Source organism: Mesitornis unicolor, unplaced genomic scaffold (assembly GCF_000695765.1).
Source record: "Mesitornis unicolor isolate BGI_N332 unplaced genomic scaffold, ASM69576v1 scaffold24186, whole genome shotgun sequence".
Taxonomy (NCBI): domain Eukaryota; kingdom Metazoa; phylum Chordata; class Aves; order Mesitornithiformes; family Mesitornithidae; genus Mesitornis; species Mesitornis unicolor.
Genome location: NW_010193314.1, coordinates 1 through 25,432, shown reverse-complemented (window position 1 = coordinate 25,432; position 25,432 = coordinate 1). Strand labels below are relative to the sequence as shown.

Genomic DNA, 25,432 nt, shown 5'->3' with positions numbered 1-25,432 from the left:
TATATATATTTAAGTAACATATTTACACATATTGCACACCGTCCTCTCGCCTCCTGCATTCCTGTTAGTGGAAACGTTTCCGTTTCTCTTCTGGATCCGATGTGAAGGCCCGGGAGCTGATACCATTCTGGAGACTCATCAGTGAATCCTTCATCTGCAAGACAAGAAATTTCTTCACTGAGACACTATCCTAAGAAGATGGGAGCCTGTGAGAGGCCATTCTCCAAAAGAGCAGAGAAGCGGCAAGCAGCATGAGGTAGGGCATGAGCAGCTCTCTCCATAGGGGAGATCAGCGCCCTGAATGTATGAACTCTGTTCTGAGCAGCCTGGTGTACAACCAGCTCTGTAGGCACCGGACACCGAAACCCCTGGCTTTGTGCTATTAAGGGCCCACGCAAGCTACGTATTAATCCAGGGTGGAGGTAAAATAGTTTGCTTTCCAAACTGAGATGCCGGAGCCTAGATAAAAGAAGATGTACTAATATAAGATCTCTGGCCGTGCAGAATTTGTTTTCTTGATGCGTGTGGACCCCTATGAGGTGACAGAGAAGCTGCGGCATCCTGCGAACAGCCCTGGGGAGCTGCTGCCCACCGCTGTGTCAGGAGACAGGTCTAAAGTGAGACAGACTAGGGTGGAATCAGGTAAGGATTGCGAGCGGGCGGCTGCGAGGGAGTACACGGCGACCCTTTAGTCCCAGCGTTAACTGGCCATGCAGTCTCACCTGTTCCAGAAGCATCACCGAGGATTTGACGCTCTCGCGCCATTTTTGTCGCTCTGAGTTATGATACTTCTGCTGAGATTCTAGTAACTGGACCCACTCAGTCTGAGACTGGGGCAACCTGTCAGGCAGAACACGAGCAAGAGTGAATCCAGGCAAACTGAAGCCAAGGGGGAGGTGTGTAGATTGTATTGGTTTCTGTCTGATCTTTTCACCCTAAAGGGGTGGGTTTTCTTGAGCAAAAGTGCACCTGAATGTGCTTAGTATTTTCCTAAATTGGATACCAGTGTTACTCTGTCTTAACTGTGGTAATTAAGTAATTACTAGCAAAGATGTGCTTTTCGCAGAAGTTGTTGTAGCGTGGGTGGAACCAACAGCCCATTTGCTTGGGAGATGATGTGTAATACTGCAAGATGGCAGCGTGGCTGTTGACAAGGAATAATGCAGTGTAACGTAGTGAAGTGTAGTGGGAAAGGTAGCCTTGTTACAGTTTCTGTATTTTGGTTTGGTTTTTTCTAGAAATGACATATCAGTCCTCTTTAACCTGAGTAAAAATAGCACTGGTTCTCTTTGTAATGGCAGGTGAGTGTAGGTACTGAGCCCATTCTTTCAGGCCCAATTAATCCTCCAGAAAAGGGCTGGAGGCTGCTGAGTGGAGCCGAATCGGGACAGATCCAAGAACTCAAGGTGCTGATGAGAGGATCACCAGGATTGGCTGCTCAGAGCTGCCACTCAGATCGAGCAGGCAGGAGGAGGAGTTTGCCCAGGCCAAGGCAAGGATAAAGCTCAGTCGAGGAGAGTGACGTGAGGAGCGTAGTGACGATGGAGAGCCAACGACATGGCAGTTAGCAAGGCAGTTCGCAATGGCAGGTGCGGCAGCAGCACCCCACTCTGCCTGAAAGGTAAGAGGGGAACAAGTTAGACTTGCACTGCCAGGGAGAAAGGAAGAACTTACCCGAGAAGCAAGTTCTAGCTGCAGCTAAGGTCTCACTTACACAGGGACTTCTATAAGGGAGGCTTGAGGGGAAGGATTCAGCTCTGTTATAGAAAGTAGCAGAGCCCAAAGAGATAAGCAATAGACAAAGTAGGAAAGACTTTTAGCTATTTTAGAAACCAGGAAAAAGACTTTTTAGCTTTCTTGGAAAGTAGCAAAGCCATAGAGGTAAGCAAAAGACAAAGGGAAGACTTTTTCTTGGTTTCTAAAATAGTTAAAGGACCTTTTTAGCTTTCTTGGAAAGTAACCAAAGTAGCCAAAGAGGTAGCAAAAGGCTTAGTAGGAAAGACTTTCTAAGATAGCTAAGAAAAAGGCTTTCCTGGTTTCTAAGATAGCTAAGAAAAAGGCTTTCCTACTTAGTCTTTTGCTTTGCTACTTTCTAAAAAGTCTTTTTCCTGGTTTTTCTTAGCTATCTTAGAAACCAAAAAAGCCTTTTTCTTAGCTAAGAAAAACCAGGAAAAAGACTTTTTAGAAAGTAGCAAAGCAAAAGACTAAGTAGGAAAGCCTTTTTCTTAGCTATCTTAGAAACCAGGGAAAAGACTTTTTAGCTTTCTTGGAAAATAGCAAAGCCATAGAGGTAGCAAAAGACAAAGTAGGAAATACTTTTTCTTAGAAAGTCTTTTAGCCATGTTAAAGAGTAGCAATACTTAGCTATCTCAGCTGCAAAGGTGAAGAGCCTTACCTCTTGTGAGAAGCAGGCAGAGAGGGTGCTGCTGACGTGCCACACCTGCCATCACAAACGGCAGTCAGCAAGGCAATGTCGTCAGCTCCCCATCGTCGCTGCGCTCCTGGTGTCGCTCTCCTCAGCCGAGCTTTTTCTTCACCTTGGCCTGGGGAACCTCCACCTCCTGCCCGATCTGAGTGGCAACTCTGGGCAGCCAATCCTGGTGATCCTTGAGTTCTTACATATACCTGTCCTGCTTAGATGACTCCACACCAGGAGAGAAAACAAAGGAATCTTAATTAAGCATGGCAATTAAAAACCCCACAATTTAAAAAATGGACTGACTCCCTGTGGTCACTAATCCTACTCTCTAATAAAGAATGCTCTACTACTCAAGTATGACAATAAAAAACCAACACAATTTTAAAAAAGGACCCACTCCCCATGGTCCATAACCCCAGTTTCTAATAAAGAACCACCTACTACTACTAAAGACATCTTTCCTTGTCTAAGCGGAGAGGCTACATGCATACTGAGGATCAGTACTGCTAACTGTCCAGCCCCAGAGAGAACCTAAGTCTCAGTAGAACCAGGTATGGAAAAAAAATCGGCTTTGGAGCCCTCAAACTGAACATTTCTGAACACCCCTGGCCTTTGACCCAGCAGATGGCTTCAGTCAACTTCCACTGCAGTCACAGTTGCAAGGCAATGAAGTTACCTGTGCAGGGATGGGGGCAAATAAAGCTACCTGTATAACTCCAGTACATGCACAGTACAAGCAGCATAAAAACACCATAGCAGTCCCACACTTAAATATTATATGGTGGTGGTCCAATTACCCAGAATGCCAGCAGAACACAGAGCAGGCAAAATCACTTCATGTGGCTATCCATGGCTATTAAGGGGAAGGTAATAATTCCCTTCCCTAATGAGGAAAAAACCTGAAAGCCTGTAACATGAGACAAATCACACAGAAAAAATAATCAATTGCAACGAGAGCGCATGACTACGGATGCGTAGGGAAGAACTGTGACCGCACAAAAGTACACCTAGAAAGGGGGTATTAAGGGGACACGGTTCCACACTACCAGTTATTAAAGAAACTGAGTCTATCTGCAATCACACTTCACTGCTTACCATCCAGTACTGCCAGGGAACACTGGGGTTGCTGAGCAGCATCCTGTGTCCTCCTAGTAATCTCTCTTTTCCTCCCACACTCTAACAACTTGCTGATACCTGGAAACACCTTTCAAAACACTCCTCTAACAGCTGATTGTGTGTCGCAGGCCCAAATTCTGCTCTGAATACAAAGGGTTCTTTCTAAGACACTGCCTTTAGTACCGATGGAAGCCATCAAAGGGGAGGAGATGACAACCTTGGCCCCAAGACTGCAAAAGATTTATTCATACAGCATCCTCCATTACATGGGATGTTGGGAAGTAGCAGAGATTGCCTTAACTCGGTGTCCTCTGCTGCATCTGTTCAGCAGTTTCAAATCTGTCAACACCGATGGCCCCACAGCTTCAGCTACCTACCTTGCTTCATCTGTTTTACACAAAAAGGAAGCTCAGGGAGAAGAGAGCTCAGGGCTGTGGCGTTCTGGGAAAGCCTCTAACACCCATAAGAAACATGCAAGAAGAGGCAAAGACAAAGCAGGGGTGACAGTACCTTTCCGGTGGCTGAATGCTCTGCCATGCCGTGAGCGTCTGCACAGTACCATCCAACTTCCAGAGTTTGTAGAACAGCATAACATTGAGAATGACCAAGAGCACCAGACTGGAAATAAAGAAAACAGTCAGTTTACTTGGAGCACTTCAAGGCCCATTGCTTGCCAATCACACCTGGGAAATCACCCAAGGCGTTGAAAAGGTGTCTGGGGCCCAGGTCGACGCTGTATGTGAGTGGGAATTTAATCAGAGTAAGAGCCAGGGGATCAGAACCCAAAACTTCACCACTGGGAGAAATGTGTGAGCAAGGAGGATGGACAGAGAGAAAGTCAGGGATGACGGATCAGCCAGAACACTTGGATGAGTGGATGCGCTGAATGCAGAGAAAGCGAGGGAAACGGGGAGAACAGAGAGGTAAAAAAGAGAGAGACAGTACCTGAAACAGATCCTAATGGGAGCAGGGAAGAGAAAAGACGGAGCAGCTGCAGGTTAGAAACAGACTGACACGGAACAGGAGAAACTGGGCTGAGTGGAGGAGGCTCACAGACAGTGCAGAAGATACATGGGAGGGTGAGGAGGGAAGAAAGGAAACAGCGGGAAGAGAGGCAAGGACAGACGGATAACCACGGGCCTGCATTTAAGGGTGAAATTCGCTCGGCGAAAGATGAGCTGTGCGTGGCTCTTGCGGACAAGCCCAAAGCGCGCCCACGCAGGGCACTGTGCCACACAGACGCGTGTTGCAGCCTGCACGCACCCAGCCGTACCCGCTCCTGACGGGAACAGCACCGCAGGCCGCCCTGCACACCAGTGCTCTGACCAGATACTGCACCGCTCCTCTCGCTGCCCCCCCAGCCACCACGCGTGGGCATTTCTGCTCCTCCCGTCAGCCACTCTCGGGGAATAGATTCCAAAATAACAAAATAACCGCTGCAGCACCAATGCACGGGAGCCACCGTCAGCCCGAGAGACAGAGAAACAGTAAATGTCACGAAGACCGAGCCACAGGGAGACGGGGTGCCCACACCCAGCTCACTTGGGGCACACCTCCAGCCAAGTCCAAGACAAGCAACTGTGAAAGGTGGTGGCAGAAAAGGCACCCAAACCAAACGTAGTTCTTGGAGCTGAACCAGTGAAATCGTGCCAATCTCTCTTGCTCCATCAGTTTCTACCCTTATTTTGCAGAAATCATCTCTAAATGGTCTAGCTACTTACTGAGATGGTATCTCTCGTCAAAATCGCTGCCCAGGACCAGACCTGAATACATTTTGCCAGATGAGAGGAAAGAAGTAACAGACAGACTCCTCATGTACACTGAGCCCTGTTGTGATAGTGCAGTAACTCCCTGAGAGTTTTGCACGGTCATCTTTCATGTAACAGCTCGTTTGTTGGCAAATTACATTTTAAATTAAAAAAAACAACCCCCAGTTTCTAGATGTCATTGTAAAATCTCTAAACTGAGTTCCTGAAATAAAAAAGACTCTTTCTACTTGTTGCATTTCTTTTAAGTATCGACTTTCCTCTCCTTGCACGACTGCCCCTCACCCTGCTTGTCACCATCGACATTGCCAGAGCCCCAGACAGTAGAGCTGATAGCTGACCTGCATCGAGGACTCCCAGAAACAGGCAGGTCTGCAAAGCCCTTGTTTAGTTAAAACAAGGTCAAAACTGAGGGGAAAGGAGATCCAGAACCTACAGAGCCCAGCAAAGCACTGGCAAAAGCTGGGATCAAGACAGACAAAACAGCTGATGGGGCATTTGAGGGAAATTTTAATGCATGTTTTTCTGCCCATCATTGCTCTTCTCTCCTCTGTGCTGTGCAAAGTTTGAGACCAGAGAGGAATACAAGAGAGGAAAAACTGGCACGAGAGAGCACAGAACACAAGAACCATAACGGGACCAAAGCTGTTAGAGGCATACTGTGAAGGAAAACAGAAAGATCACTTACACAAAACTGATGACAAACAGCAGCTTGGACATCCTCTGCAGCTGGAAGCCACTGGAGTTCTCCTCAGGGATGTGCCGTGTCTGGGTGGAACCTGAGGGGATAGGTGTATTTAGGCTAGGAATTTAGGCTACGTGCATTTAGGTTGCCCTCTGATGGCACCTCTACCCACCCCTCCATCTCACTCAAACATCATAAATCCTCCCTGCCCTGGCCCTTCTTCCCCAGTTTTTCTCCAGAGGTACCAACCCCTCAATCCCCGAGCGTGAGGGCTCTGCAGTTCCCTACCAGTCACAAACTTGATTGGATGTGCGACCTCCTCATCCGTGGGGGTGGTGACGGGACTCAGCACCTCCTCCACGTGGGGCACCCGCAGATGGGAATGGGCCCTTTTCCTCCGGCGCATGGTCGATTGCTTGCTCACTTTCTCTTTGGGGGATTGTCTGTGGACCTCAGCGATGTACGTGCTCTCGGTTTTAGTCAGTTCACTCTCTGCCGAGGTAGCAAGGGAAAGCATTTAATAGAGGTGGCACTGGCCTTGCGGAGATATAGACTTAAGCCCTCTGATTGCACAGTATCTGGGCCAAACAAGTTGGCAGGGTCTAAGAGGCCCATGCTAGAGGACACACTACCCATCCCTTACACCTTTTGCCAAACTCTGGCCCCAGACTGCCTGTGCTCCTGCCAGAGAGCAGGATTTGATGACGTGATTAATTCCAGCAAGTGCTACCAACACAGTGGTAATAACTTTGGCTGGCTCCTTTTGTAAGCCACCAGCAGGCAGCAGGTATCATCCCACTGTCACGCTGCCTGGATAAACTAAGGAAGGTAGCACAGCGAGTTGCTACCACAGCTCCAGTCATTGTGACTCTTACCCAAATGACGGAAATATTCTTCTAGACCACTCCAGAAATTTTTCTCAATGAAGGATTTCACCAGCCCCCAGGGCTGTTTCCTGTAACGTAAATCCGTGGAAATCCTGTGTGAAGAAAGGAAAGTCATTCTCCCATATCAATTCACAATCTTTTGTCAATGTAAACATGAAAAACTATTGTGCACGCTGTTCTTTCTGGAATAGTCTCAGCCCTCCGTGTTTCTTGAGAAGAAACACTGCATGAAAAGTCCTTCCAAAGGCAGTGGCAGGAACACCTCAAGAGAGCCTCCTCCAAGAGGGCTCCTGAGACCTTTGGCCATGCGGCAGGCAGGCACTTGGATTACTTATCAAAGTTAAACACAAAAGCCTACAGCTTTGCCTGGTACCAAATTCCACTGCTCATCCCCTCACATGTGTCTCCGTCCCTGGAAACATGTCCTGTTCCTTATCACAGCTGTGCTGTTGACCGTGTGTGACAACTGACCCTGCAAACCACTGCTTCCAAGAATGGTGCAAGAAAAGGCTGTAAACCCTCTCCCTGACCCGGCTGTACCTCTTCCGTAGGAGGTCTGTTGTTTGCTCAGTGTCACCGCAGCATGCAGCTGCCCCTGCGGTGACTCTTGTGATAGGAATGCTCTGGCAACAGGACAAATACAAATAAGTTCTCCCCAGCCGCTTCTAACACACCAAACAGCAGAACTCCCACCCAAAGGTAACTTTTGGTCTCTAGTAAAGCTCTTTATCCCACAAGAAGCGTACCTGAGTCGGCTTTTGTTTTTGGCAACACGAGTCAATGTGTAGCGGTTCATGGTGTAGAAATAATCATGGTAGGGGACGTCGTGAGTTAGCACCTCTGCATCTATGACATAGCACTCGCCTTCTTGGCTGGCTTTGTACATTGTCTGCATAAAAGACAGCATGCAAGGCAACTGTTAGTCTGGTTAGAACAGGGCTTGGATAGATCGGTGCTTTCACTAGCACTTTACAAAAGCAGCTCTACTACAGATAGGAGACCACACCCCTGCCCAAGCCCCATCTCCCATTTCCGTGAACAGCACACCTTTAAGGGGAGGCATACTCGAGGAAATCAAGTGTGACACTCAGGTGTTTCCCAAGGACACATTTCAAAAGGAGCATTCAGCTCCAGCAGCTCAGCCTCCAGCATTTTGTATCAGAGACGTAGTTACGTACGCTGCCACGCGAGGACGTGTTACCTCTTCTCACTAAACTGATGCCTGGCTTGTCAGGGAGCAACAGGACCTAAATTCAGAGGTGGCCCTGCTTTGAGCAGAAGTCCTTTCTAGCATAAATTATTCTGTGATTCTGAACACTGTAAAAACATGTCAGTTACTTATTTTAAGCACTCCTGATCTCTTTCTTTGTCCCAGAACAAACCTCACAAAGGGGACAGGCACAGATAACAACGCAGATCCATATGCAAAGGTATGGCTTCACTTACAGACCATTTCCACTTACCTTTGCAGCGAGGACACAGCAAAGTGCACCTGGGTGGTTGAACCCACACTGAGAATAAAATGGACTTTTCACTTTGCTCTCCCCATTTCTTTCTCCTATCTTCCCTGCACACAGTCTTTGCTTCTGAACAGCATGCTTCATCCCATCCCTACAAGGTATACCTTGCCGCTGGGATTCTCCTCTCCTTGAAAGGTAATGCTCAGACACCCCATCTTTTCTCAGCTCCCTCTTAGTACTCCCTCAAGCTAACTCTCAGTATTTACCTTTGGCCACTTGAAGATCTCTCTGGACACAGGAGGCGGCTTTTCCTCCTCCCTCTAGCTGCAGTCTCTACTAATTACAGCTAGCCTGGCTCTTCTCAGTGCATTCCAGATGCTCCCTTTTTTTACCTTTTTAAACAGGTCATCTGATTGTTCTCGCCAGTAATAAAAAAGCCTGGACATCTCTATGTAGAGCTGAGAGAAGGACTGGTCTGACAGTAACCGACTTTCTTGTGCCCTGCTCATGAATAACATCTAATAGCCTGACTGCTGCTCAAGAAACACCAGTACAGCTGACAAACAGCTGTGAGAACGTGCTAGCTTTACACACACACCTGCTTTTGCTGGAAAACGTGTGGTCCTTTCCTTGCAATGCAATCCGGCGCACGCGTTAAGATTAGCTATTCACTCACATCTGCAGTGATACTGGCTAGCAAGTTAAATCAAGAAAAATGCGAAAAGGAATGAAAACATGCAAAGCAGCGTGCCCAAGACAAGAAAGTAAGTCTCAGAGCTGCTTCTACAAAGCATTACACCCCTGCTCCCCTTTCACTTACCTGCGTCTCAGTGACAGCAGCAGTTTTAGGGGCCAGAGGGTTGTTGGGGGTAATGGTATAAAAGATCACTCTGGTCTGATTGCCGTTTTCTTCCTTCTTCCAGGGTTGAAGGGTAATATCTGAGGGGACAAAACAATATTCCATTCAAATAATAGAAGAGGGATCTCAGGTCAGTTCCCTAGGGAAAGGCACAGCCACATAACCAAGCTCAGGGCAGTATTCCCTTCTCCTTGGAGAGCTTGGGGAAGAGTTCAACTGAGCATGACAGAAAGATCTGCACTCAATGTGAGTACTTTCCCCTCTTTCAAGTGCAGAGAAAGGGGGAGAGCCTGGGGACATCGCTCATTCAGCAACGCCAATGGACACTCTCTTGCACCACCGACCACACAGTCTGTGCCAGTGCCTGGTGTGTAGGTAAAAGCGCTTTTTCCTCGCACTGTTAAGCCTTGAACGCAGGATCAGGCCTTAGCTGATGTTAAAAAATAAAAGAGTCTGCTTCTTCGTGAACTCAGACCCAACTCTTGGAAAATAAAACTAGATAGCCAAGCAAGGCTGGTTCTACCTTCTTTTGATCACTGTCAGTACAGACTACAGCTGTCTCAAGATCTGCTCAGAGTATTACCTGATCCCTCTGCCATCAGGCAAAGTTACACCTCCAAGGCACGTGCAGAGACCTTCCTTCTCTATGGGCCCCTGAACCTCACCGGGAACGCTGCCTCCATCACCGAGTGGGCTTTGCCAGCAGCCACTTACCAGAGAACCGGCGCTGCTCCATGAAGTCCCTCTGGAACTGGGAATCCGTGAAAAGCAAGTCGTACAGTTTGTCCACGCTGAAGTTTAACACTTCGTTCACATACTGGCGGCCGTTCAGATCCTCGTAAAAGGCTTGGACTTCCCCTGTGGGGAAACAGGCCCACAAGCCCCAGCGATTATCCTTTGGGCCAATAGCAGAGGCTGTGCTTTCGCAGTACCAGGACCTTAGTATTTTACTTGGTGAAGAAGGAACGCAAAGGAAGTACTTCTAACCCTATTCCCCCACTGATCCCAGCACAAAAGTTAGAATGTCAGAAGGGGTAATTAACGACATAGGTTCTTTTAGGGACATACTTCCAAATACCCCACACATACACCTTCCACAGCACAGAATGAGAATTCTTTGCATCTTCTGAACTCTTAGGGTCCAGAAAAGGAATTCAATATTTGCCATTCCAGTTCTTCACCGGAAAGGACGGGAGAAGGTTGAAAACAACCGCGATGGCACAGCCCTTCCCACATACCTTCATCATGGGTCTCAGACGAGTCACTGAGCTCAGTGGGAATGTCTTCGTTGTCATTGAAGTCTAGGGAAGGGGAGTTCACAGGGCCAACAATGACTGTCTTCTCTACCAAAACATCTGCAATGATAAGGTCTTTTTCCACAGGACTCTCTGCCACTGCCTCCTCCTCTTCCGGTAGCACTCCATCAAACTGCAGCAAGGAGAGAGCATAATGAGGGCAAGATCAACACCTGGAAATTGGGGGTTATTTTTGAAAACTGTACATCTGTGGGCCAATTTCCATACTTTTGAACATTTGGACTTGACGCGTCTGGAAAATAACTAATATAGAGAGGAGGAACATTACCGTATAGCGTTCGTAAAACACACAGGCATATTAGATAACCTCCTCTGAAAGAACCACATACAGTTCAAGTTTGGGACATGCACAAGGCTTTTTGTTTGCTCAAACAGCACACAAACAATACTGGGTTTGCCTCAAACAAGCTCTGTGCACCTAGGAAAATCTGAGGTTATATCTAAACAAGGTCTGCTCTGCCATAGTACTGTGAGGGCACACATTGTTTCCTACGGAGTAAGTAAAGGCAGAGAAGAAATTATAACCCTTTTATCTCCAGCACTCCATTTCTCTTCATCTAAAAGTATAGAAATGAAAAAGCTCTTGCTGCGGAGAGTCCCAGTTCACTGGCTTTTAGGACAAGCGCGCGTTGCTCACTTTTCAATGGGCAAATGCCACACTCACAGATATCACTGGCTTGAGGACTGTGGTCAGCTGCAGGGTAAACAGCTTCCTCATTCATTCAAGGACTACCAGCTCGATCCCAGAGAAAAGAATTACTGCTCCCACTGCAATGGAGGAAGAACACCTACCGAGGATGAGGCCGGCGCTTCACTGCTTCCTGCAGATATCAGTGGACTGGCAGTGACAGATTCCTTTGACAGCTGAGGGCCAGCAGCCTCCAAGCTGCTTTTTGAAGAGCTCTCGTTGACTTCACTCTCTTCCACGGGGATTTCTTCACAGTAGCTGGGACGCCACAGAGAACACAGGTTTTTATGTTTACCCCTCTCAGTACAGCTACAACTGGACACACAGAGCAAGTAAGAATACTTCTATGGAGTTTCACGTCTGACCGGAAGCAGCAATGGCTCAACACAGGGAAGATCAAACTTTTCACACTTTTATACGCAGCCTGACAAGCATCAGTGCTTTCTGACCACGTAACACACTGACTGGCCTTGTGACCATGATGCTGTAGCATTTACCGAATTGCTCATCTAGCTCAGCAAGTGGAGATGCAGGCATTTCAGTCCCTACCAACTTCCATGAGGAAATGGTATGCTTTCAGCCCTTTAGACAATACACATTTGGCCAGAATCTCCCAGTAGGGACAAACAGCAGTTTGAGGTATGCAATATATCAGGACTCCTGCTCTCCCGAAGCCACCTTTCCATCATCACAGGCAGATTTTACTCCTCCTCACTCACCCTGTTGCGCTGAAGTCATCATCAGGAGGCACGTAGTCCTCATCATCACTGGTCAGACCCAGCTCATTCCCGTAACACTGGTGGACAAAGTGCCAGAGCTCCTTTGGGCAGAGAGGCTAAAAGAGGGAACAGAGAACAGCACACGTTTTCATCTGAGAATACTAAAATAGAATGAATTTTTTTCCCTGTGCCTCCATTTAATGCCTCCTACTATACCAAATCCCAACATCTTCCGAGCTTTTCTTCCTCCACATTTGTTTAAATTAAAGCTGCCTAAAGAACTACAGCTGCAGGGAAAACAATCTAGAACAGCGACAAAGAAAAACATTTCCTGTTGTTGTTTAAAATCAAGAAGAATCTGTCTCACCAGATACCACTGTGAACAGCTTGTATGTGCTTCCAGTTAAAAAGAGAATACGAATTATCAAGACTGTTCACAAAAGCCCAGCTTTTTAGGAATGCAGGACAGTTGATCACCATATGACTGCATTCTGAGGTTCTTAGGAAACGGGGCAGGAGAACTTGTGATTTAAGCATGTGGTAAAGGGATGAAAGAGCATGGATTTTTACCCATGAGAAATTTACGACTAAGAACAAAGATTTCTTGGTAATGAGGGAAAATATATCTAGTGATTTTTTTTTTTTAAGTTGCTGGCTTGAACTTCTTCCTATAGTTATTGTATGGCGTAAGGCAGGAAATCCTTAATCTAGCTCCCAAAAGTAGCAACTGAAAACATGAAGAAAACCTATGAGAAACCTGCATCTAGAAAAATGTCTTGACTGTTTCACCTTCTTCCCACATGCACTCTAATTCACACGTCTTATCAGGAAAAAACGGGCTAGGCTATTTCTCCCTCTCTCCTGCTTTGACCTTGAAACCAAGGGCACTGAATTTTGTTAGGAACTTCAAAAGGCTGCTCAAATTACAGCATAGGGTAGCAACACAAGCTGCCCAATGCAAAGCGATCCTTTTGCATACCAAATACTACCCCGATTTTCAGGACAGGGTATTCTGGGTGCTCAATTACTTAAGCCTTCCAGTATGGTACAAACTCAAGCCAGAACATCTCCAAGTGCTGGTAGCACTGTAACATCAGTTCATGGGTCTTACTCCTGCAGTGAGGCCAGAAATACTCAATGGAGTGTGGAACAGATACTCAGATCAAATATAGGATCTATGGGGCCTCTGGCATAGCAGGTGCACATCCCTGCTTTATTTTAAAACCCAACCCACTGAGCCCTTACCCAGTGCACCCTGCAACTCAGCAGAGGCAAAGTGGCATCTACTGTGTGTGCGAGACGCGTCTATACAGAGAATCCCACATGAAAAGAGAGAATTGCACCTGCAGTTGCACAGCTGCTATGCCAAAACACACATTTACTGTCCCTATGTATGTTTTTATGCATCATTATTAGCCACAGGTACTATGTTTCTGCATATATTCACCAACTCCCTTTCATCCAACCCCAACACTGAGGTGCTGGTCTCCGTACCTTCTCAAGGAGAGCATTCTGCCAGAGTCTGAACATCATCATGTATGTCCTGTCTCGAGCTCCGAAGGAAGTAAAAAAGTGCTGAATGGGAAGAGATGGAGAGAAAAATCAGTTCAGAACAGGCCCAAAAAAGGGAAGAAGAAAAGACAAGCCTGTTTGGATCACTTTCCAGCTACAGTTTACAGAAAGACTTTGCAAGCCACAAAGCAAAGCTGCTCAGTTCTTGGGCACAGACTGAAGCTCCCAGAGACCTTACTGAGCAGCTGAGTGCCTCTCACCCAGGGGAGTGAGTCTGAGCACAGAAACAGTTCCCTTAGAGATGTGCTATGATATAACCCAGATCTTTTACCTGGCCCCACACCCCACATACAAGCTACAGACTCAGCTCAAGCCCAAGGCCTGCAGAAGCTCTGCACCCAGCCCTTTTCCCTTGGTGCTTCCTCCCAGGCCCCAGCCAGCACAAGCAGTCGGTTTGGAAAAATCCCACAATATACTTCTATCCCTCTTGCCCTTGACAGCCAGAAGGGGTGGCTCCAGAGATGGAAGCTGCGAGGAGGTACCTTTTCGGTGTCAGTGCAAACTTGGATGGCATTAGGAATGAGCCGTGCTGTTTTTTCCTTGGTCATCGAGCAGATATCCTTCAAGCGAACTGTCAGCTACAGTCAGAGCCATGCAGAAAGGGGAAGACAGAATAAGAACACAAGTGAAAAGAGACGCCAATGAGAAGGACAACGGGCGGAGCATTTTTAAAGCAATGTCAGAAAACATGCCGACATAAAACATGTGCTCAATGTGTCAATCTAACGGCCTTACCAGTGTCTCCCAACGGAAGATGTTGCTGTAAAAGCAAAGCCAGTTTTCAGAGAGGTAGAGCCGTCCCTGCAGGAGAATGTCTCTTTGGAGCGCACATGAGTAATCTGTGGGTGGACAACAGATGATCACTTAGGAGCACCAAAACCAGAAGACAGGACAGCCTAAAGGTACAGATAATGCAGCAGCATCACGAGAAGAAGCTACTCAACACAGTCCTGCAGAAAGTCAACGGCAGAGCTAGAAGGGACTGAGCCACAGCTGCTGCTCCGTCCACTAAGGTTATGGCTCTCCCAAGGGCACATCACAGACAATCTCTCTTACTGACTGATGATCTTGCCTTATGAGCTGGTCATTCTGTATCACCCTATGTACTATTTCCAGATTTCAATCTGTCTTTTCCTTTTGCCTTCTGGTGCCACTGTTCATTTGTCTCCCAGTTTAAGCATCCAATTCAATTTCTATTCCTCCGCTAGGATGTGTATCTTTCAACAGTACGAGACGTGGTATGAGATCACCAGTTACATAAGATAAAAGAACAGATGCAATGCACCAGGCAGTTACAAATCAGCTGCAAGGCCAAAGCCTAAATGGAGATGGGAAGCGCAGTCATGCGTGAGCAGGGAGCATCGGGGATGTTAGAAAAAAGGGAAGCTCAGTGGAATGCGTGTTGAGACACGCAACCCTGACCAAACGAGGAAAGAGCTCACGCACTACACACTGTCAGGTCTGGGGGAGCACTGTGGAGGAAAACACGATCCTCAGATCATGAGCCATAGCTGGTGAAAATCCGAGTTGCTCTCTCTGAAGCAAAATGAATGAAACCCATTCTAAATGGTGCGGAGGGATTCTGTCTGTGCATAAGAAAGGGGTGGTTCCTTGGTGGTACGAAGAAGAAAAAGCTGCATGCACGTGTGCTAGATTTCCTCCCCAGACCACAGGCCAGCATAACAGAGCGCTGCACCAAGGAGCTGACCTTACCTACTATGAGGCGCTCCGTGTCGGGAAGTTGTTTGAAGAGTTTCCTGAAATCTTCATTGCGTTGTTTGTATGTTGGACTCAACACCTGCAAATAAGAGAGTGGCCGTTAAAGAGAGGGGCAGGCATGAGCACACAGAAACGGAGCGGGAAAACAGGAACACCTTGGTAAGGAGAAGGGGGATCAGATGCACTTACAAAGCATGAGGCTAGGAGCTCTCATCGCAGCAGACACACAAACGGGAGGATTTGGGATTTAGTGCATTAAGTGGGGAGAAGAAGAGGAGAACCTGACTTGGAAGAGCAAGTACAGAGTAGAAGGGCTATACCCATATCTGCTAGGTAACAAAACAGATCTGCATGGAAGCTGCGGCTGCAGGAGAAATCTTTTCCTGCAATCCTAGACTGTACAAGGTACGACACACGCTCTGTTCGCAATGCATCAGTTCGCTGCCAATCCCCTGCTCTCCCAGGAACAGCACAGCAACCCCAGAAAACAGGCGCTTTAGTACAGCTGCAGCCCTGTCAGCGGCTCAGGAATAACGCAGACATCCCCGTTCCCCTCCCCATCAAGTGCTCCCCCTGGCAGTCAGTGAACCCACAACTGCCCGCTGGTCGAATGAGAACGCTTCTGTGGGGCTCAGAAGAGGCTCTCACAGGGACCCAGCCATGCTTTGCAATTATTCTGCAGACACTCGGCCTCATGGAAGGCCTTAGAAAAAACAGTGCTGTCGGCTGGAGGCAGATCAGGAGCTGGCTTCTCTCTGGTGTTTACTGAACTATAACGTGACTCTGTCCATGTTGGACCACCTCCTACATGCTGACAGCTGCTCATAATATCCAGAACATCCTCTGAAGGCAGAGTTGACCAAAATAGAGACAGGTGCAAATTCAGGAGGCCTGTATCTCTCATCTGATCTCTCATGATCCTTCTGCCACAAGTGTAGGGAGGGCAAAGCAACCTGGGGTACAGCCTCTTCCCTCCCTATCTCCATTTCCTCTCAACAACTCTCTCCTATCTCTTCCAGCTGCCCAATACAACTCTCCCAAATAAGAAAGGTGGGCACACCTCAGAGCCTTCCAGCAAGGGCCCCCAAAATCAACGTGATACATACAGGTAGGGTCTGTTTGAGAAAGGTGTTGGTGGGGCCACAGAGGTGTGAAAAATATGAAGGTTATTTAGCATTAGCCGTACAAAATTGTCAAATCAAAGAAAGAAACACAGACAACCCCCTGCCACCCAAGAGCATTCATTCTCTCTTCCTCACACCAATTCAATAAACTGGAAACAATATATTTTAACATAAACTCAGCGCTTCAGATATTCGCTCCATTTCTGCGGGCCCAAAGGAAAGTATGTTTCTTTGGAATAAAAGTTGCTAACCAGCAGATGACAGAAATACGAATTTTACTTACCAAACTTCTAGCCTGAACATCTGGAAAAGATTTTGGTCAGTGATGGGCTCCAGCAAGAGCCCAAGCCCTAGATTTTCTGGGACAAGCAGACAGGATGGAAAAGGAAGGGGGAATAGAGATTATAACAGGCTCTGAGCTTTGGGTTCAAGGCATTATAGCAACCCAGCTTTCTATGTGGAGGGATGCTGCCCTCCCTTCCCCGCAGTAAGGGATGTTCTGACCTGTCTAAAACCTGTACTACAACAGACACTTCTGCTTAGCACCAGAACTTCTGTTAGACTGACAAACAGTTCAGTTTAGAGACACTCACAGCTGGAATTTCATCTGATCCACAGCTGACGTTTTCTTGCAATAAGTCAGCAAGCCCGTCCAGGTCCCACAGCAGACGCGGCAGTTCTCGATCCAGCACTGGATCCCAGAGAGCACCACACTCCAGCAAGGAATCCATAGCGTTCCCTCAGCACTTGCACAGCTTCCCGTGTTCTCAGTCAAATTCTGCTTTTCCTGTTCCTGCTGTCACCGCTTCTTGTTTAGATTCAAAGTCGAAAGAGATACAGCAGCTTGGCAGGAGTTTATGTGCCTTCCCCTACTTTCCTGATCACGTTCAGGTCATCTGCCCTAGCAGCCTCTGTAGATCTGAGAGAGTATTTGCCCTCCAGAGGACTTTCAAAAAGTGGCTCATTAGGGTAAGCGTGCTGGCAGGCAACCTTTGCGCTCTTCTGCTCCAGTCTCACCAGCTTCTTGCTGTGGGCATCCCTTAAAGAAGCACTGCAATATGAGCAGTCCCAGGCAGGTCTGTGCAAGGCATCTGCAACTCCCGACGGAGGCCCAGTGCCCAGGACTGCCAGAGCTAGCAACCGAAGCGGCTCCGATCGCCAGGACCCCACCGGACCAGCTGTAATTCACAGACCTAGCCGCGGTTTCCAGGACTGAACAGGACGGTAAACAGCTCACAAACTACAGCTGCCTTCCCCCACCCTTTGAAACCAGAAAAGAAGTTATTCTTACTCCTTCAGTGTCTGCCTCAGGCTCTCCTCTCTAGTCCCTCTCTGCTCTGAAAGGCAGCTTCAGTCTTTGCTAATGTTTCTCATGGAAGGAGCGGCTGGGGAAGATACCAAAATGACTCGCACATGCTTTAAGTTACTGTAGCTGGGTAATTCTGTCGGCCAATGCCCTGCAGTAACCCAGGCTCAGCCCTGCCTCCCAGCAGATGTTTCCTGTAATGGAAAGTTGCTGGACAGAGTGTGCTTGGGGAGGCGCGAGGGGAGTAAGGAGAGACCAGTCTAAAAAATACAGCTATAAGAAATCGGCCATGTGAGACCCACACATGTTAGAAATCTTAAGGGCTCCACTGCTCCTGTGTGTATCTCTGAGCCCCCCCTAAAACATGTAGGTCTTTCTCAGTTTTGCTCAACAGTCAGGTCATGTTGGAAAGTAAGGGCAAGAGCTTCCTTCAGGCTCCAGCAAATGAACTCCCTGCAGGTCCCAGGAAGCTTGCTTGGAGCACTGGAACTCCCTGTATCCCTCTGCCCTGTGGCCCCAGCCTCTCTATCTCTGCTCAAGTGTAGAAAGGCACAGTAAACGTCCACACCGTGACAACAGTGCTGCTCAGCCACGATGCTGAGTCTGTGGAAATAAGTATACTGAAGTAAAACCTCGCTCTTCCTAACAAACAGGGCACGCAGATCTCAAAACGAAACAAAACAAATAACAAAAAAAACACACTCCAAAAACATGAACCAAACCAACCAAGCAACAAACCAAGCCTCTGCAAAGACACAGTTTAATTCCAGAGCCAGTGACTGCAGTTTGCTCACGGACAAGAAGAACTGACAAGCGCTCTGTCTGCTCAGATGCACCACAAAAGCATTGCACAGAGATCTCTTCATTTAGCCCTGTTAGAAAGAAGCAGTGCATCCATCTGCCCCCCCAAGATGAGGGAACAACAAACAAAATTTCTATAGCCTGGGAAGGACAAAGAATCAGAATTGCAGACATCTGTGAGGTATCTGCATTGCTTTACTGAATGGCCCTCTTTGCTGGAAACTGCTTATGGGATTGCATCCAAAAAAAACCCACCAGGATGCTTCTGTCTACACACCCACCCACGTCCCTGTGCAGAGATGAATGGCACAAGTGATCAAAAGAGCCAATCTGGAGGTGGAGACAGCAAACATTAACTCTACTGCAAACAGAGGGAGACAGGACAGGATGGCACTGCGAAGGGTGGAGAAAAGAGGCTTGGTTGGGGAAACGGGGATAAAAGGGTGACTCTCCATGGTAAGAATTCCCTGTTAATACACAAACAAATCCTCTGACAGGAAACTTAAAGCAACTGTTGGTGGGGGATGGGACAGGACAGGGAAGTCTGACAACACCAGAACTGAGAAAGGTATAGTCTTGTACAGCACACCTCACAGAAACAGGTGAGGAAGAGAGAGCAAGAGGCAGAGAGAAAAGGGGAAAGGAAAACCTCATCTGATTTGCGTGGCTGATGGACTTGCTCTTAACTCTTTAGGGAGGATTTACATTGCTTCTGCACACAACAGGAAAACTACTGCAAAAGAACAGAATGCATTCCCTGCTTGCGTGGGAGGGTTTAGAGCCGACTGACAGCAGGACTGGTACGCTGATTAATACCAGCAAATAAACTGGCCACCTGTCCCACAGCATTTCTTCCAGTCCTGGTGTGGTCTTCTGGGGTTTTCTCCTCGTTTGGGTTTTTTTGGTTGGTTGGTTGTGGGGTTTATGGGGGTTCTGTTTGGTTTTGCTGGTTTTTTTTCCTTTTTAAAAGTGAATGAACCGCAGAGGAAGAAGCTTTAAAGTAATCGCTGGCCATTTAGTGTGGAAAGTGAAGTGGAGTTCATCATCACATGAGCTTGCACCAAAAGCTCACTTCTAATTCAGAGGCTCTACACCACAGTAATTGTGCTAGGACACAATCCATACACCTAAAATCACAATGAAAAATACCTGAAAGATCATGAGTTAACGCTGTTCCAGTAATAGTTTGGTGAAACGGTTTCTGGAACTTAAAATTGACGATTGCACTGATTTACAGAGAAAACACCTTGCTATAACTCATCATTGAGCCTGGATTTTTGCAATAAACCCCTTTTACATGACCCATGTTGCTGCATCAAGATTCAGGCTGCCACCCGCTGGAAAGCTGTTTCTGATGCTTCTCGTAAAATCATGCATAATTTCTCTCTCCCTGTCTTTACAGGGAACGTTTTACTCTTCCCAACAGTTGAGTTTCCCCCTCCACTCTGGTATCTATGAAGTCTCTAAGAGGGTACTGCAGGAAAAAAAGACAGCACACTGGGACCAGCAAAAGCTGGTTTCTTATGGTGTTCAGCCTTGTGATCCCTTGACGCTGTTCTTAAGCTGCTCTCTCTTTTACATGGCTACCTACTTGCATTTAACTGGATTTATTTTTGAGACTTTTGCCTCTTGCAAGCCAAGCTGAAAGCTGCCATGTGCACGCAGCATCTGTTTGCAAAACTGCAGATGCAGGGCTCCTGTCCCACTCCGTGCAATCCTCAGTGCAGACTTTGCTCTCCCACAGACAAGCGGGTAGAACTGTGCTCCCGTTGATCTTTTCAGACTTGCTAGGACAGCAAATGTTTTTAGCAGTATTTAAGAACACCTGAAAGAGACAATTTGTGTCTTTTCATTGCACTTTCTTCCCCCTCCAAGAAGGAGGCTCTGAGGCTATCCAGCACATAGGCAAAGAGGTATTTTTTATTTCCAAAATAACAAATCAATTAATTCAACATGCAGACACACAAGTCCAAAGCAGACACACGCAAACTGCATCCTAGTGGCTAAGCACACACGTGTGAAGCCTAAACCACAGCTGATCAACAGAGTTTCACACCAAACCAGAGTCTCTGTGTCTGAAGCTCCTCACTAAGGCACAAGAAACACCTCAGGGACTCTTTTTCCCACTGCTACTGTAGTCAGCCAGCCCAGGCAGCCAGCTCTTCGTCATGAGGACACGACACAAAGCAAACCCCATAAGGTTGAGTATCTTCATTCTCAAACTGATGTGCTTTTCTAAATCTCCCAGTGCACCTGGACCAGTTTGCATTTGTCCTCTGGAAAGCCAAGCAGAGAAAGCACACCAAGACCAACAAAGAACAGGTCTGCCAAACCAATCCATGACCTCGGTTCTCTTTTCTCCCACTTCTCAATCTGGTAGGGACGTCAATCCCAAAAAGCACCAGTAGGATCAAAAGGAGAATACGCAAAGGGAGAAAAGTTGGTAGCATCTTCAGGGAAAAGCAGAGAAGAAGGAATCCAGGAGAGGGAAAAGGAAGGGTTTCAACTGGCAAAGAGGGATACAGTGCTACGAGGACAAAAAGACCAGTTAAAAGCAGCAAAAACTGAAATCATCTTAGAAAACTGGCATTCTGACCTCTGGTGATCTTTAAGGCAAAGACTGTATTTTTGGGTTGTGTTTGTACAGTGCCTGGCACCCGGGGCTGCTGAACTGGCACAAAGAACAATGTGGAGGGTGTTTGCTCTGAACATAGTGAAGTTTATGTAAAACAAAAGCAGGGGAAAGTGAGTAAAGGAAGTTGTAAGGGTTCATGAAGGGGTACCCTCCACGGTTTCATTTCTAGAGCTGCTCTCAGTGGAGAAAGGAACAGAAGAATAAGAATGGTCCAAATGCCAGAAAAATCCTGCCTGGAAGGAGCTGACAAAGAAGGGAAACTGTATCAAGGAGATACATTAGCAAATTTTTTATGGTAATAATACTGCCAGCTAGGATTGACTGCCCTCTTGGAGTTTGCAGCCCATCTGTATTTCCACATCGCTGCTTTTATCTGGTCAGAATGTCTCTACTAGCTAGAACATGGTTCGGTTTTGTTTTGTTGTCTAAAGGAGAATAATTGGGGGAGAAACCACAAAAATGCAGCCAGTGCTTACTCTCCGGATGTACTGTCTCTCATGCTGAAAATATATGGAGGAAAAACAAGAGAACAGAAAGATAAGATAGAGAGGACATGAAAACACAAGAGACCCACAGAAGCAGACCACAGCAAAGCATCATGCAGCAGGGAATGGATCTCAGCAGCTACAGTCAGAAGCAGCTCTTGCACAATAGCAGAAGTCCCCTTTAACCATAGCCAACGATGGACATTTTTGCAGCAGCCTGGTTGGGCTTGTACGTCTGCCCAAAGTGCCTCACTCCACGCTCCTTTACCTGCCACTTCTCCACCAGTTTCGCCTACCGTGGCTTATGCGTCATTCCTAATGTCACTGCCGCTATGCTGCTGCTTCTGAGATCACATCTTCTCCTGTCCTTGCTACTGTCCTGGTGCTAACTACATACAGCAAGCAAGTCTGCCCCATGCCTCTGTCAAATCTGGCCACACTGTACCAGTCCAAATCACTGGTTCTAATGTCTCGGGCTGCAGGAAGGTGGGAACTGTTGCTGAACATGGCACGGCTGCTGCGTTTGCCTACAAAACCACGGTACTGCCGGTGTCTGCTTTAGAGCGCTCAAGGGGTTCAACCATGCAAAGGTGACACCAATTGTGGAAATTTGAACACCAGCGGCTTTGTACTGAAAACACTGCCACTGGTGCTTGCAGAACAAAAATAAGATCAAGGCAGAAGCGAATGATGGTTTGTGTTTCTGTCAGGTAACAGAAAATAATTCCTCTCTCGCCCCACATCACCCTGAGAGATGCAAAGGGTTTGGACGCTGGCAGCTCTGTTTGTCACCACATCAAAATCAACTCTGCTGGGAAACCAGAAGGTGCAGGATGTGGAGATCATCAGAAGAGTGACCGAAAAGACAAAGCTTTTCCTCTCTATCTCAGGCATCCTTTCCCTCAAGACATCAGTCCTCCTTTGCCAGTTCTGAGCCATTTCCATCTCCTCTTCTTGGAAATGGTCAGTGTGCCCCAGTGCCACTGCAAAGCCCCTTTGCACCTTCCCCCTCCCACTCAAGTACCCGGCCTGCATTCACCCAGGAACAAGAGAAACTTAAGTACTTACATTATACCAACTCTGGCTTTTCTGTAAGGACAAAAAAAAGAGAAGCATGAGTTAGCACAGAGATCTCAGGATCAAAAAGAAAGAGTGACAGAGAAACTAGGTCCAATCTGGTTTGTGTAATTAGTGAAGTGCAAGTGAGATTAAACAGAAAATTTCAATGGATTTCACAGTGTGGTCTAACACGGTTATTTCCAGTTACAGGAACAAAGGACAAATCCATAAGCACGAGTCCGTAATAGGAAACAATTCAGGCTAACGTGTGCATGTCCACATGCACGCACACACAGACGCTCGCGCGCATGCTGTAATCATTTCTGCAGGACAGCAGCGCCCGCTAGCAACGCAGGAGCTAATCAGAATCACTGCCAGCCATTTCTTTTACAGGCTTCATTCTTCCGCGTCTGCTGGCCAGGTTGCAAAAATCACATTGCGTTGAATGGACCCTGTGCAAATAAACTACCAGGAGGCGAGAATGCGTTTTTACTCACAAAAGCCATCAGGCAAAACTTTCAATAGCATTTTAAATTTTAAATGGGAGACACATACAAAGCCAGGAAAACTGCTGAAAAAAGATCTCTAGAAAACCTAAGCAAAAAACCAAAAGGCTGGGTTGTTGGGGGTGTTTTTTTTCAGAATTTCAGTGCACAGTGTTTCGCATCATCTGCATATGTGATTTTTCTGTCCTTATCATGGCATCTCAGATGGTTTAGAGGACAGGCCACATGTCACACTGGAGACATGAAAAAGCTAGCTCAGCTTGGAAAGTCACACTTGGCAATTTTCAGCTGGAGGTGAGATTTATCTGCACAGAGAGAGGAAGAAATAGCTTCACACTCCCACTGCAGTCAGGCTGGCTTTCCAATGTCAGGACACTGAGCAGATCTGACAGAAATTATAGGCATCCCCCATTTTAGGGTGGATTTACCTCAGGGCAACGAAGCTTGGGGGCACTGTAGCCTCTCACCACTAACGGTGGTCAGCTACAGCGCGTGTTGCCAGACACGTTGTGCGTCAGCGCCACACAGCCGTGTCCGTCTCCCCCTCTCAACCAGCAGTGGCGTATCTACAACACACCTGGGGGAGCTGAGTCTAGTAGACAAGGACAGAAGCAATATTTCACTGCATTTCTTTCTTTGAAGTCATCTTGCTTCTGACCTTGGACAAGGAGCATTTTTCACAGCTTTATACCCAGTCTGGAATATGAAGGAAAGCAGACAGCTCTTCAACTTGTGACAGAGCCTGTGGAAGTTTCGCTCTGAGAGTCAAGCTCATATTCACAGAAACACAGAAACTACCTGCACTGGGATAGCCCACAACAGGACCAACGACGTACAGGATGTTTACCATAGGAAAATAAATGCAAAGTGTTAACGAGATCAGATTGGACCAGAGATTTCTATGAAGACAGAGGGTTGCTGACACTGTTTCTAGACCTCCCTGCTTTCAGTTTCCTATGTTCCCTATATGCCACTCCAGTAGACAGCCTTGCTGCCATCTGGTTCTCATTCATGGAGCCAACATTTCTGAAGGATCCCTTGCAACCTCGGGCATTGCTGCCAGTTTTACTGCACTGGTTACTAATGAAAAACCCCACAGTAATACAGTGTATGTCACAGGCCAAAATAGAACAGTTTGACGTTAAAAAGAGCAACACCCCTAATGCCTTTCCCCAAATTCTGGGGAAAGGATATGAACTGAAGCACTAAATACACAGTATGAGCTCATCGACTATCCAGAGGAATGTCTTCTTAATTCCTACACTTTCTCATAGTTGGCCATAGCCTCCATTCATAAAGGATCTGCTTGAAGTCATCCTTCTCTGCAAGTAGGACATGGGAAAAGGCCTTATGCAATTCGGCTATACTAACAAAACAAAAAAATCAGGAGAATTAATCTTAATCCACGTACACACCACCTTGTCCTGAGGAGCACTGAGTCTAAGATGGGGTGATTTTCCTGCAGATTTGTTTTGCCATCTGTCTTCCTTAATGAGCAAAAGGCATAACACGGAAATTCCTCAGCAAACAAATTCATAATCAAACTATAATTGGCATAGAGAAAAGAGAGACACTGCTGTCATTGGGTCTTCTAAATCAGGGTGCACATGTTGTGGTGTCAGCACACTGCCACAGGATTTAATTCCCTTCTGTCGCACTAATTACAGTAACTCTTTTTTTCCCCCCTCACATTTGCATCTCCCCAAACCACGGCTCCTCTGTAAAGGAGCTCTGCAGCTCCTCCTTTCTTAAGCTCTTCCACACAATTATACTGACAACCAAGCCTCACTTTTTGACTCCACCGAGTGATCTAAACATGAGGAGATTCCTTCCCTCTGACCCCTACGTTTCGCAGGTACAGCAGACTACAGGAAGGCCACAGAGAAGGGAGACTGAGTCCTTAAATCTATCTCCAACTTTAGTTACCTTTTTTTTAACTTCCTGAGAGTCAGAATATAGGGGTTATGAATTGTGAAAATCAAGAGACAGTATAATGGAGGGGGGAAAGAAAGAAAAAGGAAAAACATATTCTTACTTTGAGCAGGTTAAGTCTGTCATACTGGAAAAAGAAACCATAAGCATTAGAATTGAAAAAAGAAAATAAACACGTAACAGAGGAATGGAGTTGCACACAGAAGTGAAAAAGATGTAACCGATTTGTGGACACAGTGCTATAGGAGCGGATACCAGAGTTCACAGCTACACGGTGGCTGTAACCAGGAAGAACTTAGGAGAACGTGAAGAAGGCAAAACATGGGGTATTTTCCCTGAAACTTTATGCCTGAGATTCCTCACTTGTACCAGAGAAAG

At 47.0% G+C, this 25,432-nt stretch overlaps 1 protein-coding gene across 1 annotated transcript; it reads right to left on the bottom strand.

The window, feature by feature from the left end:
• Positions 1 to 64: 64 nt before the first annotated feature.
• GRAMD1B (GRAM domain containing 1B) lies at positions 65 to 22,646 on the bottom strand (the record flags this gene model as incomplete). The annotated part of the gene is made up of 18 exons (XM_010187421.1): positions 65 to 154; positions 723 to 840; positions 4,046 to 4,153; positions 4,481 to 4,492; positions 5,990 to 6,080; positions 6,275 to 6,478; positions 6,862 to 6,965; positions 7,620 to 7,762; positions 9,154 to 9,272; positions 9,907 to 10,050; positions 10,431 to 10,620; positions 11,301 to 11,454; positions 11,916 to 12,031; positions 13,410 to 13,490; positions 13,970 to 14,065; positions 14,223 to 14,326; positions 15,201 to 15,285; positions 22,626 to 22,646. Coding segments are annotated over 18 exons (1,980 nt in total), but the record flags the coding sequence as incomplete, so codon positions are not given.
• Between the last annotated feature and the right edge of the window lie 2,786 nt (positions 22,647 to 25,432).